Genomic DNA, 15,567 nt, shown 5'->3' on the forward strand with positions numbered 1-15,567 from the left:
TTTACAAAGAATGGTGTGAAAAGGGAAAAACATCCAGTATGCGGCAGTCCTGTGGGCGAAAATGCCTTGTTGATGCTAGAGGTCAGAGGAGAATGGGCCGACTGATTCAAGCTGATAGAAGAGCAACTTTGACTGAAATAACCACTCGTTACAACCGAGGTATGCAGCAAAGCATTTGTGAAGCCACAACACGTACAACCTTGAGGCGGATGGGTTACAACAGCAGAAGACCCCACCGGGTACCACTCATCTCCACTACAAATAGGAAAAAGAGGCTACAATTTGCACAAGCACACCAAACTTGGACAGTTGAAGACTGGAAAAATGTTGCCTGGTCTGATGAGTCTCGATTTCTGTTGAGACATTCAGATGGTAGAGTCAGAATTTGGCGTAAACAGAATGAGAACATGGATCCATCATGCCTTGTTACCACTGTGCAGGCTGGTGGTGGTGGTGTAATGGTGTGGGGGATGTTTTCTTGGCACACTTTAGGCCCCTTAGTGCCAATTGGGCATCATTTAAATGCCACGGCCTACCTGAGCATTGTTTCTGACCATGTCCATCCCTTTATGACCACCATGTACCCATCCTCTGATGGCTACTTCCAGCAGGATAATGCACCATGTCACAAAGGTCGAATCATTTCAAATTGGTTTCTTGAACATGACAATGAGTTCACTGTACTAAACTGGCCCCCACAGTCACCAGATCTCAACCCAATAGAGCATCTTTGGGATGTGGTGGAACGGGAGCTTCGTGCCCTGGATGTGCATCCCACAAATCTCCATCAACTGCAAGATGCTATGCTATCAATATGGGCCAACATTTCTAAAGAATGCTTTCAGCACCTTGTTGAATCAATGCCACGTAGAATTAAGGCAGTTCTGAAGGCGAAAGGGGGTCAAACACAGTATTAGTATGGTGTTCCTAATAATCCTTTAGGTGAGTGTATGTGCATTGTTTATAGCACAGAATATTTTGGGTAAAAGTGGCATCTGGTCACAGTTTCCTTTACTATGATGCATGTCTTAAGTGAAAAGGCAGAGGTGTGAGCTAATTTGGTTAGCAGAAAGGGCAAAGAGGCTACATCTTTCCTCAGCAACAGAGCTGTTTATATATTGTTCCTTGTTGAGCTGTGCTATGATCCCCCCACCAAACACACACACATGTGAAGAGAATTATAAAGCCATAAAACCACAAAAGCATAATTGTTTCTTCCAGTGATTAGTTTATAACCATAATTAACATTGCAAATGAATGATACAGAATGAGGCAGACAGAAAGATTTGCCTGTTACCTGATCCAAGATGAAGATTACAGATTGTGCTAAATAGTCTCCCACTGTCTGTAACATCATTCACTCACCTTTTTCTAAAGCATTTTAACGCTTGGGAACAGTGCTTGGAAATTGTGAAGTCGTCTTTCGCAAACAACTGTAATCATAGTCCAATAACAATTCAATATTTAAAATGCAGTGCGATATTTCAAGATGTCTCCTTCAGTCTGAGCTTTGATGCTGTGCTCTCAGAAGCCCCTTATTGGGAGCCTTTCATATTTCCTGGCTGGCTATTCCAGGCTGCAGGTGCTTATTGAGTTTCAGATGTTTGTCTTGGAGAAAGCAGACCGCACTGGGCTATACCTTATATTTTGTGTTTTAGGGCTTGAAATTGCTTGCTAAACACAGCTGTTTCTCCTCGTATCTGAGTACTTGTTACCTATAATGTGATGAGAGACTCCAGCATAATTACTGAAGTATTTGTTAAAAAAGTCATTGTATGCTCCTGTTTTAAAGGGTTTTATTGTGTTTTTTTTTTTCTTTTGCCGTTCACGCATTTCTTAGGCCAGACAGGTTAAATGATTAAATGACCACAAATATTAAAACAAGTTTGCACTGAATTATTCTATATATTCTATATATAAATCAATTAGCATATGGCACAACATGAATAAAATACACGCCGTGATCTCTAATCTATTGATGTTAAATACATAATTATTTAATGTTGGCAATTGGAAATCTCTGAGAATTCATCCAAATCTAAAACATGTGTTAGCTGTAGGTTCCCTATCCTTCCAACTACAAATATACAGCTCTGGAAAAAAATAAGAGACGTCTGCAAAATTATTATTTTCTCTGGTTTTACTATTTCTAGGTATGTGTTTGGGTAAAATGAACATTTTTTTGATTCTATAAACTACTGACAACATTTCTCCCAAATTCCAAATATCAATATTGTAATTTATGAACTTTTCTTTGCAGAGAATGACAACTGGTCAAAATAACAAGAAAGATGAAGTGTTGTCAGACCTTGAATAATGCAGAGAAAAGAAAAAAGTTCATATTCATTTTAAAATAACACAATACTAATGTTTTAACTGAGATTCAGATATCAATATTTGGTGGAATAACCCATGCCCATTGTTTATTCATACACAAATACTAAGCTTTATAACGGGTCAACAAAAGCAATATATGAGCATATCCTTTTATTCCTTATTTATTGACGGCTCAAAGTTTTTGTTAAAGTAACTGAATACTCATAACTTGAGTATTAAAGCTGTGTGATAGAAATTGTCTTTTGCATGTGAAAATATGTATATATGTATAAATATGTATGTATATGTATATTGTATTTTGCATATGTAAAATATGTATATTGCTTACTTTTCTCTTTGTGACTTGTTATGAAGAAATGACATGAGTGTAAATGTAACTTCATTTTTTACAGGACCTCCAAGCGCCATCCCAAAATGCAGTGCAACCTGTGCAAATTTTAAAAGCCTAATCAAGAGGTGCTACAGAATACCATGGACAATAGAAAATAAATGACCCCTGCCAGATTGCATCTGCTCCTTCAGGACTTCAGGTTCTTTAAAATCTCACCTTACACGATTACAGGGTCTGGCTCCTGTTTTCTCCGTTCCTCCACAGGTTTGCTGTTCTTGCGCGGGCGACCGCCCAGCAGATCCTGTACGGTCCGGCCAGGGGATTATCATCATCTACCCTGAGGTGCTGGTGGCGTGTCGTCTGCGCAGTGAAGCAGGCACTGTGGGAGGGACGGAACATCTGTCTATTCAACAAGCAGGAGCTGGACCCGATTGTCATCGCGCGGAGGGGCATGGTGTTCGTAAGGGACTATGTCAATCTGGAGGTCCATCAGAGGGGCAAGGAGGAAGCCTATAAGAACTGGCACATACAAGATCTGGGGGAGCTCAGGATCCCGTGATGGGACCCACCTCCGGGGACGGTCAGTTCCCCCTGCTGGAGCCCGAGTCCAAGATCTTTTAAATATTTTATGGATGATTGTTTTTAAAACGATTTTAAAAAGGAATCTTAATTGTTTTTAAAGATTTAGTTGCTTTTAAACCACTAATTGTTTAGGGTTTTTTTGGTTTAGTTTTGTTATATTCTTTTGTCAAATACATTGACCGTTTTGGATTTAATTTTAAATGCATTGGACCTTTTTTGTTTGTTTTTTATTTTTTTACCTTTTTGATTGTTTCTTTATTTTGTCCAATGCATTTTCAGTTATTTTCAATGTATTTGACTTTTATGTTGGTGAGCAGTTTTTGCTTTAATCACGTTTGTTTTGTTGTTTTGGGCACGTTTATTTTGAAGTTAATTGTTTTGTTTTTTGTTAAAATCACAGATTTTAAAAATTTTAAGTGATTTTAAGAATTGATTTTTAAAGATTTTAATCATAAGTATTAAAAAATTGAATTGTTTTTATTCATGAAATGTAAAATACTACACCAAATAAAACAGTATTTTACACGATTACATGCAAGGGCAGTAAGTCAAGAAAACTCAACATTTGTATTGTGGGCTATGCAAGTTTAAAATGCTTTTAATGAGAGACAGTTTGTTGGACATATTGGAAAGCATTTAAGAGCATGGGCACTGAATGAGGAACGGGTATTATGTGTAGGCACATTTTCCCAACACACAGATGGGTATACCAGCTAACCTGTACCAGGCTGGCTCAGATAAAATCATCCTTCCCAGCATATTTCCATCAAGCCAGAGACAATTTGTGGCCAGGCTGGCACACTTTGGTTTGGATTAGCTGTGTGAAAAGGTTATTGCTGTCTTTTTTCCAGGGCACTTTAGCAGTATATTCTACACAATATTGTTTAAAAATGCTGTCAGTGAGCTATTTGAATGCAAACGTGTATTGTCCTCCACTTTTGTAGATCTCCACATCGATAATTGTGTGTGTGGACCCAAGTATCTCCAATCAATACCATCTCAGTACATGAATTGATTGTAGTACATGATTGATTTTGATATTCACTTATTCCACAAATTCAACTCTCTGTTGTATCCAGGACACTGAGCCCAAGGAGAGCTGCACCAAAGGCATCAACATTGGCATCCTCACAGCCATCGAGGATGATGTAGCCCTCCAACTCATTTACAACAGTCCAGAGTGTCGCCGTTGTGTTAGAAGAAGCTGTTGTATTTTAAGATGTCAGTGATTTGCCTACTCCATTTGCTCTGCTGTTTGGCCTTCTCTACACTCTGAACATTGATTTCCCAAAATAACTGAAATATGCTTTTGAGGTGATTTTTGGTCTTGAAGGACCTTGGCTCTCAGTGCTCTGCTAGGGTGCAGTCTCTCACAACCAAGCTCTTGCTGTGAGGATAACCTCCACCCACAGAAGTCTAGATATCTCATCAATTATATAATCAAGTGAGGTGTGATCAACATCATCCATGAGATTGACAAAGTTTGAGTTAATCGAGTTTTCTTCATATCAAGAACTCTGAGCACTGTAGTGGATATTATGCAGTACAGCTTTTGTTGCAAGCAAAAAATAAATATGTAGGCTGTACAGAATCACTTGGATGTGCAAACCAAATATTTCAGTTTAAATAAGGTCTGACAAACATCATGTTGGGTTTGACCAAGTTTTGGTTTGTTTTATGTGTACCAGGGAACATTTCTACTTATTTTGGGTTGTAAATAGGATATACAGAACCTCTTGGATGTGCAAGCAGCGTGTTTAATTTAAAGTATGGTGTGACAAACATCACATTTTTTTCTGGGTATGAAAGAAAGAAAGCACTGTAGTGGACTTTCTACAATACAGGTGTTGTCATGCATATATGGAATAGGATGTTCAGCCTGTACCCTATATCCTTTCAGTACATTTTTCTATTTTTAGAAAATAGGTATTTTACTTTCAGAAATGTTATTTAGAGCCACGTTGATGCCCAAACCAAATGTTTACAAGTGTTCACTTTTCAAGTCCTGTTCTAATTATCTTAGAAAACACCCTTTCACATCCTTTCTTCCCCTTCTTGAAGTAATCACTCATCTAACATAACATGATTGAGAAGAATGCATTGGAAAAGCTGTTTTGACCTGTCCACTGTTAGATCAGTCATTTCAAGGAAGGGGGAAGACGGATGTCTTGTAATTCATGCATGTAAGGGTTAAAGCACAGGCTACAGTATTCTCTTTTGAATAGGATTTTGTGGCTGTTAAGCCACCAATGTTTGAATGACACTCAAGTGCATGAAATGTTTGTTGTTTAAATCAACATTTTATTGGAAGTGAGCAAGAAAGTCTTCTGTCCTTAATGCAATGAAGTGAGAAGATAACAAAATTGCATCAGCTCACAATATTAAGGCAACCAGCTGCACAGCCTTTCTAAGTAAACTCAGCTTGTTTGTACAAGTTCTATTCACACATACTTAAAATCAATGCAATGTTTAAAAAATTGTCTTATGACAACCCAGGAATTCAAGTCCTCCTAATATAAACCTTTAAGTCCTTGCAATGTTTAATCTCATGTTAATTCAACTTACAAATGAATTTACTCATAGCATTTGCTGGGCAAGGAATCTCGATGAAAGCAATCATTAATTCTAGTTTGTTCAACATTGTGCCCAAAAGCTGACTATACTGTGCAGCTGGTTGCCTTAACTTTAGTCAACTTCCAATTTTTTACAGTCAATTTTCTTGTTTGATTTCTTTCTCTAATCGTTTGATGGTCCACATGTGTTTTCTTATTGCTGCTCTCCTCCACAGCCAAAAACTTCTTCCAGTGCTGGTGGAGACGAGGTCCCTCTGAGAAGGCGGTGTCCTGGAGTCGGGATGGGGCTGCCTGGGGTGGCGTCGTCATTCTTTGTTCCAGTGTTGGCATCTCTCCAGTGGCATTTAATACCAGTCCGCGACGAAGTCAAACTCCTGGAACAAGTCCTGCTCCTCCGGGCTGAGGACCCTGGAGCCAAGACTGAGGACTGGGGCTTCGGATGTTAAATCATCACCCACATCCTTGTGCTCTCTGACGTTGGGCACAAATGGAGGCGTTACCCTCTGTGCCTCCAGCCCAGGCCAGTCCACGCTCCTGAAGAAGGCGTGCTGCATCACTTCTTGGGTGCCTCGCTCTCCGGCCCCGAGCCGCCAAGCAGGATTCTTGCTCATCAGCCTAGTCATGACGGAGACTGCTTCGTTTGACAGGTGCTGGGGGAATGGCACTGGATCATTCACGATACTCTCGTACAGATCCCGCTCATTGGCTCCGGTAAAAGGACACTCGCCCACCATCATCTCAAAGAGCAGGACCCCCAGTGCCCACCAATCAACTGCACGGGTGTAGGACTCCTCCGACAGGACTTCTGGAGCGAGGAAGTCAGGAGTCCCGCAGAACGAACTTGTCCGGTCACCTGCACCCATATTTTCCTTGCACAGACCGAAGTCCGCAATCTTCACGAAGCCTCGTCTGTCCATCAGCAGGTTGGGCAGCTTCAGATCCCTGTGTGCGATATTGTGCCTGTGCAGGAAATCCACCCCCAGCACCACACAAGCAGCACTGAATACAGCCCGGGGCTCTGAGATCGCTTCTCCGTCCAGCGTGAGGTCTCCCCCTGCGACGTACTCCATGATGAAGACCAAGTGCTCCTCAGTCTGGAAGGAGCCGTAGAAGTTCACCAAGAAAGGGTGGTGCACGCTGCTCACAGTCTGCAAGACGCTCCTCTCACACATGAGGCTTGCAACATCTTGACTGTCAACAACCCCTCTTTTTTGAATGGCCTTGAGGGCAAATCTTTGGGTGGTTCTTCTCGACTCCGCAAGCAGCACCTTTCCAAATGCGCCGCGCCCTAGAACAGTGACACATTTGAAATCCTCCAGACAACAATGAAATTGCCCCGTCAGATCTGGCTGTGGGAGTTCGAGAAGCTTCTCCAGATCTTCAAACTCCTCCAGGTCTTCAATCTCCTTCTCCAGCTGCTCAAACTCCTGCATCTCCAGGCGTTCATTCTCCTCCTTCTGCAGACGTTCAAACTCGACCTCCAGACGTTCATTCTCTTCCAGATATTCAAACTCCTCCTCCAGATCAATAGGGTCATTCAGGGAGTCTGAATTCTCCTCTGCATCCTCCTGTGTCGTCCTGCTCACAGGGCCAATCACAAGGGGGCAGCTTTTCTCAAGGGCGTGGCTGCCTTCGCTGGAGGAGGCCGCTGGGCTGTGTGTTTTTTGCAGCTCCTCTCCAGCACATTCCTCCGTGTCGGTACTGGCGTCGGGCTTGTTCTTGCGCGACTTATACCAATACCAGCCCATAAGCACCAGCGCTGCTGGAAAAACTAGCGGCAGGATTCTCCCCGGAAAAAACATTTTCTCTGGTAGATGGTCCAAGAACAGGCGGGTCGCTAAGGCGTGTCGTGGGTCGTCAACTCTGTCAGGTGAGCTCACGATCTGAATGCTTCGGCTCAAGCAGCGCTATTTATGTATCGGGACCCAGTGTGACGTCATAGCGTTCACGTCGCCATGGTGACGTGTGGGGCACAGTTCGCTCGCGGATCTCCTCCGCTGTCTCGGGGAAAGGACGCATCTGGCCCAGGGCCGCCTCAACTAATATGTGACGCTGCTGGGCCGGTGTAAACTTGCACCCGTGTTTGAAAGTGTTCGATGCGGCCTGTCTGTCAATATGAGCGCAGCGGCCCTGGGCGGAGAAACGCGTCATGAGTGACGCATCTCAAGCCACGCAAAATAAAATACCGGCACCGACAGTATAGCTCAGACGACTGGACTGTATTCATTTCACTCTCTGCCACGTCTATCAGCCATATGTGCGCACATGCACTGGTGATGTCGCTCACATGTGCACAGAGAAACGCAGAGGCGAGTGAGTGCTAGTGAAGCAGCGCACACTTGTCTTCAGTGACTGTATTGGTCGAGTCTGCAGTGTGAACACAGTGTCTGACTGCAGTGACAGCGCTGCGCTCATCAGCTGTCAATGCGCTGTGAAACTGAGCGCGACGCGTAGGGACTAATCCGAATTAGGCATGAAACCATATGAAGTGAACCGCAGCGTGTTTCCAAGAAAGCAATGAGACGACACCCGCTGTGTGTTTTGCAATCCGATATACAATGATATAGGTAATGCAAACATATAGCAGTTGGGAGACTTGCAAACTAAATCTGTGTCTCATTGTTTAGCATTTGAAACAAAAGCAGAGAGAGGTCCAAACGCATGCGCAATGGGATTTTCTGAATAAGTGAATATCAAAATCAATCATGTACTACAATCAATTCATGTACTGAGATGGTATTGATTGGAGATACTTGGGTCCACACACACAATTATCGATGTGGAGATCTACAAAAGTGGAGGACAATACACGTTTGCATTCAAATAGCTCACTGACAGCATTTTTAAACAATATTGTGTAGAATATACTACTAAAGTGCCCTGGAAAAAAGACAGCAATAACCTTTTCACACAGCTAATCCAAACCAAAGTGTGCCGGCCTGGCCACAAATTGTCTCTGGCTTGATGGAAATATGCTGGGAAGGATGATTTTATCTGAGCCAGCCTGGTACAGGTTAGCTGGTATACCCATCTGTGTGTTGGGAAAATGTGCCTACACATAATACCCTTTTCTCAATCTGAACTGAGTCATGGGCTGAAGGCTCAGACTGCGAGCACATTGTGTGGCTGTGCATTTGCTGTTGCTACATGCTAAAGAGCATGTCATTTAAACCCCCATCTCCTTCACATGAGGAAGACATGTTTCTTATTTACGTGTGGAGTTGGAGGAACACTTTTCTGTGTGTCCAGATCTTGTGTTTGAGATGCTTTTCGTGCTGTGGGCTGTATAGGATGCTGTGCAAGGTTGCAGGATGGTCGGTGACAAAGCAGCGGCCTGGCAGCGCTGTGACAACGTGGACACAAATGTGCAAACTGTGCGCTCAATTGCGCCTGAGCATCCTGCCGCTCAGACACTGTATCTGAACAGACAGGCTACACTGGACACGTCTGTAGTTTTCAATGTGAATTAACTGTAATAATGAAGGTTGAAATATGTGTTTCATTCTTTAATGACAAACTACCATATAATCAGTGTTCACAACTTTAAAAATATATTACAGACTTTCCATAAACGATGATAATGAATGTTGAAAACTGTTTTTTTTACTTGAATGTTAAACCACTGTAAATAAACGGTTAAGGACTGTAACACAAGTGTTACAATTTGAAGGTTTATTAAGCATACAATTAAAGTTAAATCTCTGAGAATTCATCCAAATCTAAAACATGTGTTAGCTGTAGGTTCCCTATCCTTCCAACTACAAATATACAGCTCTGGAAAAAAATAAGAGACGTCTGCAAAATTATTATTTTCTCTGGTTTTACTATTTCTAGGTATGTGTTTGGGTAAAATGAACATTTTTTTGATTCTATAAACTACTGACAACATTTCTCCCAAATTCCAAATATCAATATTGTAATTTATGAACTTTTCTTTGCAGAGAATGACAACTGGTCAAAATAACAAGAAAGATGAAGTGTTGTCAGACCTTGAATAATGCAGAGAAAAGAAAAAAGTTCATATTCATTTTAAAATAACACAATACTAATGTTTTAACTGAGATTCAGATATCAATATTTGGTGGAATAACCCATGCCCATTGTTTATTCATACACAAATACTAAGCTTTATAACGGGTCAACAAAAGCAATATATGAGCATATCCTTTTATTCCTTATTTATTGACGGCTCAAAGTTTTTGTTAAAGTAACTGAATACTCATAACTTGAGTATTAAAGCTGTGTGATAGAAATTGTCTTTTGCATGTGAAAATATGTATATATGTATAAATATGTATGTATATGTATATTGTATTTTGCATATGTAAAATATGTATATTGCTTACTTTTCTCTTTGTGACTTGTTATGAAGAAATGACATGAGTGTAAATGTAACTTCATTTTTTACAGGACCTCCAAGCGCCATCCCAAAATGCAGTGCAACCTGTGCAAATTTTAAAAGCCTAATCAAGAGGTGCTACAGAATACCATGGACAATAGAAAATAAATGACCCCTGCCAGATTGCATCTGCTCCTTCAGGACTTCAGGTTCTTTAAAATCTCACCTTACACGATTACAGGGTCTGGCTCCTGTTTTCTCCGTTCCTCCACAGGTTTGCTGTTCTTGCGCGGGCGACCGCCCAGCAGATCCTGTACGGTCCGGCCAGGGGATTATCATCATCTACCCTGAGGTGCTGGTGGCGTGTCGTCTGCGCAGTGAAGCAGGCACTGTGGGAGGGACGGAACATCTGTCTATTCAACAAGCAGGAGCTGGACCCGATTGTCATCGCGCGGAGGGGCATGGTGTTCGTAAGGGACTATGTCAATCTGGAGGTCCATCAGAGGGGCAAGGAGGAAGCCTATAAGAACTGGCACATACAAGATCTGGGGGAGCTCAGGATCCCGTGATGGGACCCACCTCCGGGGACGGTCAGTTCCCCCTGCTGGAGCCCGAGTCCAAGATCTTTTAAATATTTTATGGATGATTGTTTTTAAAACGATTTTAAAAAGGAATCTTAATTGTTTTTAAAGATTTAGTTGCTTTTAAACCACTAATTGTTTAGGGTTTTTTTGGTTTAGTTTTGTTATATTCTTTTGTCAAATACATTGACCGTTTTGGATTTAATTTTAAATGCATTGGACCTTTTTTGTTTGTTTTTTATTTTTTTACCTTTTTGATTGTTTCTTTATTTTGTCCAATGCATTTTCAGTTATTTTCAATGTATTTGACTTTTATGTTGGTGAGCAGTTTTTGCTTTAATCACGTTTGTTTTGTTGTTTTGGGCACGTTTATTTTGAAGTTAATTGTTTTGTTTTTTGTTAAAATCACAGATTTTAAAAAGTTTAAGTGATTTTAAGAATTGATTTTTAAAGATTTTAATCATAAGTATTAAAAAATTGAATTGTTTTCATTCATGAAATGTAAAATACTACACCAAATAAAACAGTATTTTACACGATTACATGCAAGGGCAGTAAGTCAAGAAAACTCAACATTTGTATTGTGGGCTATGCAAGTTTAAAATGCTTTTAATGAGAGACAGTTTGTTGGACATATTGGAAAGCATTTAAGAGCATGGGCACTGAATGAGGAACGGGTATTATGTGTAGGCACATTTTCCCAACACACAGATGGGTATACCAGCTAACCTGTACCAGGCTGGCTCAGATAAAATCATCCTTCCCAGCATATTTCCATCAAGCCAGAGACAATTTGTGGCCAGGCTGGCACACTTTGGTTTGGATTAGCTGTGTGAAAAGGTTATTGCTGTCTTTTTTCCAGGGCACTTTAGCAGTATATTCTACACAATATTGTTTAAAAATGCTGTCAGTGAGCTATTTGAATGCAAACGTGTATTGTCCTCCACTTTTGTAGATCTCCACATCGATAATTGTGTGTGTGGACCCAAGTATCTCCAATCAATACCATCTCAGTACATGAATTGATTGTAGTACATGATTGATTTTGATATTCACTTATTCCACAAATTCAACTCTCTGTTGTATCCAGGACACTGAGCCCAAGGAGAGCTGCACCAAAGGCATCAACATTGGCATCCTCACAGCCATCGAGGATGATGTAGCCCTCCAACTCATTTACAACAGTCCAGAGTGTCGCCGTTGTGTTAGAAGAAGCTGTTGTATTTTAAGATGTCAGTGATTTGCCTACTCCATTTGCTCTGCTGTTTGGCCTTCTCTACACTCTGAACATTGATTTCCCAAAATAACTGAAATATGCTTTTGAGGTGATTTTTGGTCTTGAAGGACCTTGGCTCTCAGTGCTCTGCTAGGGTGCAGTCTCTCACAACCAAGCTCTTGCTGTGAGGATAACCTCCACCCACAGAAGTCTAGATATCTCATCAATTATATAATCAAGTGAGGTGTGATCAACATCATCCATGAGATTGACAAAGTTTGAGTTAATCGAGTTTTCTTCATATCAAGAACTCTGAGCACTGTAGTGGATATTATGCAGTACAGCTTTTGTTGCAAGCAAAAAATAAATATGTAGGCTGTACAGAATCACTTGGATGTGCAAACCAAATATTTCAGTTTAAATAAGGTCTGACAAACATCATGTTGGGTTTGACCAAGTTTTGGTTTGTTTTATGTGTACCAGGGAACATTTCTACTTATTTTGGGTTGTAAATAGGATATACAGAACCTCTTGGATGTGCAAGCAGCGTGTTTAATTTAAAGTATGGTGTGACAAACATCACATTTTTTTCTGGGTATGAAAGAAAGAAAGCACTGTAGTGGACTTTCTACAATACAGGTGTTGTCATGCATATATGGAATAGGATGTTCAGCCTGTACCCTATATCCTTTCAGTACATTTTTCTATTTTTAGAAAATAGGTATTTTACTTTCAGAAATGTTATTTAGAGCCACGTTGATGCCCAAACCAAATGTTTACAAGTGTTCACTTTTCAAGTCCTGTTCTAATTATCTTAGAAAACACCCTTTCACATCCTTTCTTCCCCTTCTTGAAGTAATCACTCATCTAACATAACATGATTGAGAAGAATGCATTGGAAAAGCTGTTTTGACCTGTCCACTGTTAGATCAGTCATTTCAAGGAAGGGGGAAGACGGATGTCTTGTAATTCATGCATGTAAGGGTTAAAGCACAGGCTACAGTATTCTCTTTTGAATAGGATTTTGTGGCTGTTAAGCCACCAATGTTTGAATGACACTCAAGTGCATGAAATGTTTTTTGTTTAAATCAACATTTTATTGGAAGTGAGCAAGAAAGTCTTCTGTCCTTAATGCAATGAAGTGAGAAGATAACAAAATTGCATCAGCTCACAATATTAAGGCAACCAGCTGCACAGCCTTTCTAAGTAAACTCAGCTTGTTTGTACAAGTTCTATTCACACATACTTAAAATCAATGCAATGTTTAAAAAATTGTCTTAAGACAACCCAGGAATTCAAGTCCTCCTAATATAAACCTTTAAGTCCTTGCAATGTTTAATCTCATGTTAATTCAACTTACAAATGAATTTACTCATAGCATTTGCTGGGCAAGGAATCTCGATGAAAGCAATCATTAATTCTAGTTTGTTCAACATTGTGCCCAAAAGCTGACTATACTGTGCAGCTGGTTGCCTTAACTTTAGTCAACTTCCAATTTTTTACAGTCAATTATCTTGTTTGATTTCTTTCTCTAATCGTTTGATGGTCCACATGTGTTTTCTTATTGCTGCTCTCCTCCACAGCCAAAAACTTCTGCCAGTGCTGGTGGAGACGAGGTCCCTCTGAGAAGGCGGTGTCCTGGAGTCGGGATGGGGCTGCCTGGGGTGGCGTCGTCATTCTTTGTTCCAGTGTTGGCATCTCTCCAGTGGCATTTAATACCAGTCCGCGACGAAGTCAAACTCCTGGAACAAGTCCTGCTCCTCCGGGCTGAGGACCCTGGAGCCAAGACTGAGGACTGGGGCTTCGGATGTTAATTCATCGCCCACATCCTTGTGCTCTCTGACGTTGGGCACAAATGGAGGCGTTACCCTCTGTGCCTCCAGCCCAGGCCAGTCCACGCTCCTGAAGAAGGCGTGCTGCATCACTTCTTGGGCGCCTCGCTCTCCGGCCCCGAGCCGCCAAGCAGGATTCTTGCTCATCAGCCTAGTCATGACGGAGACTGCTTCGTTTGACAGGTGCTGGGGGAATGGCACTGGATCATTCACGATACTCTCGTACAGATCCCGCTCATTGGCTCCGGTAAAAGGACACTCGCCCACCATCATCTCAAAGAGCAGGACCCCCAGTGCCCACCAATCAACTGCACGGGTGTAGGACTCCTCCGACAGGACTTCTGGAGCGAGGAAGTCAGGAGTCCCGCAGAACGAACTTGTCCGGTCACCTGCACCCATATTTTCCTTGCACAGACCGAAGTCCGCAATCTTCACGAAGCCTCGTCTGTCCATCAGCAGGTTGGGCAGCTTCAGATCCCTGTGTGCGATATTGTGCCTGTGCAGGAAATCCACCCCCAGCACCACACAAGCAGCACTGAATACAGCCCGGGGCTCTGTGATCGCTTCTCCGTCCAGCGTGAGGTCTCCCCCTGCGACGTACTCCATGATGAAGACCAAGTGCTCCTCAGTCTGGAAGGAGCCGTAGAAGTTCACCAAGAAAGGGTGGTGCACGCTGCTCACAGTCTGCAAGACGCTCCTCTCACACATGAGGCTTGCAACATCTTGACTGTCAACAACCCCTCTTTTTTGAATGGCCTTGAGGGCAAATCTTTGGGTGGTTCTTCTCGACTCCGCAAGCAGCACCTTTCCAAATGCGCCGCGCCCTAGAACAGTGACACATTTGAAATCCTCCAGACAACAATGAAATTGCCCCGTCAGATCTGGCTGTGGGAGTTCGAGAAGCTTCTCCAGATCTTCAAACTCCTCCAGGTCTTCAATCTCCTTCTCCAGCTGCTCAAACTCCTGCATCTCCAGGCGTTCATTCTCCTCCTTCTGCAGACGTTCAAACTCGACCTCCAGACGTTCATTCTCTTCCAGATATTCAAACTCCTCCTCCAGATCAATAGGGTCATTCAGGGAGTCTGAATTCTCCTCTGCATCCTCCTGTGTCGTCCTGCTCACAGGGCCAATCACAAGGGGGCAGCTTTTCTCAAGGGCGTGGCTGCCTTCGCTGGAGGAGGCCGCTGGGCTGTGTGTTTTTTGCAGCTCCTCTCCAGCACATTCCTCCGTGTCGGTACTGGCGTCGGGCTTGTTCTTGCGCGACTTATACCAATACCAGCCCATAAGCACCAGCGCTGCTGGAAAAACTAGCGGCAGGATTCTCCCCGGAAAAAACATTTTCTCTGCTAGATGGTCCAAGAACAGGCGGGTCGCTAAGGCGTGTCGTGGGTCGTCAACTCTGTCAGGTGAGCTCACGATCTGAATGCTTCGGCTCAAGCAGCGCTATTTATGTATCGGGACCCAGTGTGACGTCATAGCGTTCACGTCGCCATGGTGACGTGTGGGGCACAGTTCGCTCGCGGATCTCCTCCGCTGTCTCGGGGAAAGGACGCATCTGGCCCAGGGCCGCCTCAACTAATATGTGACGCTGCTGGGCCGGTGTAAACTTGCACCCGTGTTTGAAAGTGTTCGATGCGGCCTGTCTGTCAATATGAGCGCAGCGGCCCTGGGCGGAGAAACGCGTCATGAGTGACGCATCTCAAGCCACGCAAAATAAAATACCGGCACCGACAGTATAGCTCAGACGACTGGACTGTATTCATTTCACTCTCTGCC

At 42.6% G+C, this 15,567-nt stretch overlaps 2 protein-coding genes across 2 annotated transcripts; both read right to left on the minus strand.

Annotated features, from left to right (window-relative positions):
* Nucleotides 1-5,115: 5,115 nt before the first annotated feature.
* On the minus strand, nucleotides 5,116-7,279 carry LOC136715779 (serine/threonine-protein kinase N2-like). Its single transcript, XM_066693159.1, has one exon. It carries the CDS (start codon nucleotides 7,254-7,256, stop codon nucleotides 6,168-6,170), a length of 1,089 nt encoding a protein of 362 aa, XP_066549256.1. The 5' UTR covers nucleotides 7,257-7,279; the 3' UTR covers nucleotides 5,116-6,167.
* A 5,812-nt stretch (nucleotides 7,280-13,091) lies between these two features.
* On the minus strand, nucleotides 13,092-14,783 carry LOC136716159 (serine/threonine-protein kinase N2-like). The gene has a single exon (XM_066693655.1). The coding sequence runs from the start codon at nucleotides 14,758-14,760 to the stop codon at nucleotides 13,672-13,674; it is 1,089 nt and encodes a 362-aa protein (XP_066549752.1). The 5' UTR covers nucleotides 14,761-14,783; the 3' UTR covers nucleotides 13,092-13,671.
* Between the last annotated feature and the right edge of the window lie 784 nt (nucleotides 14,784-15,567).

Source organism: Amia ocellicauda, chromosome 20, assembly GCF_036373705.1.
Source record: "Amia ocellicauda isolate fAmiCal2 chromosome 20, fAmiCal2.hap1, whole genome shotgun sequence".
Taxonomy (NCBI): domain Eukaryota; kingdom Metazoa; phylum Chordata; class Actinopteri; order Amiiformes; family Amiidae; genus Amia; species Amia ocellicauda.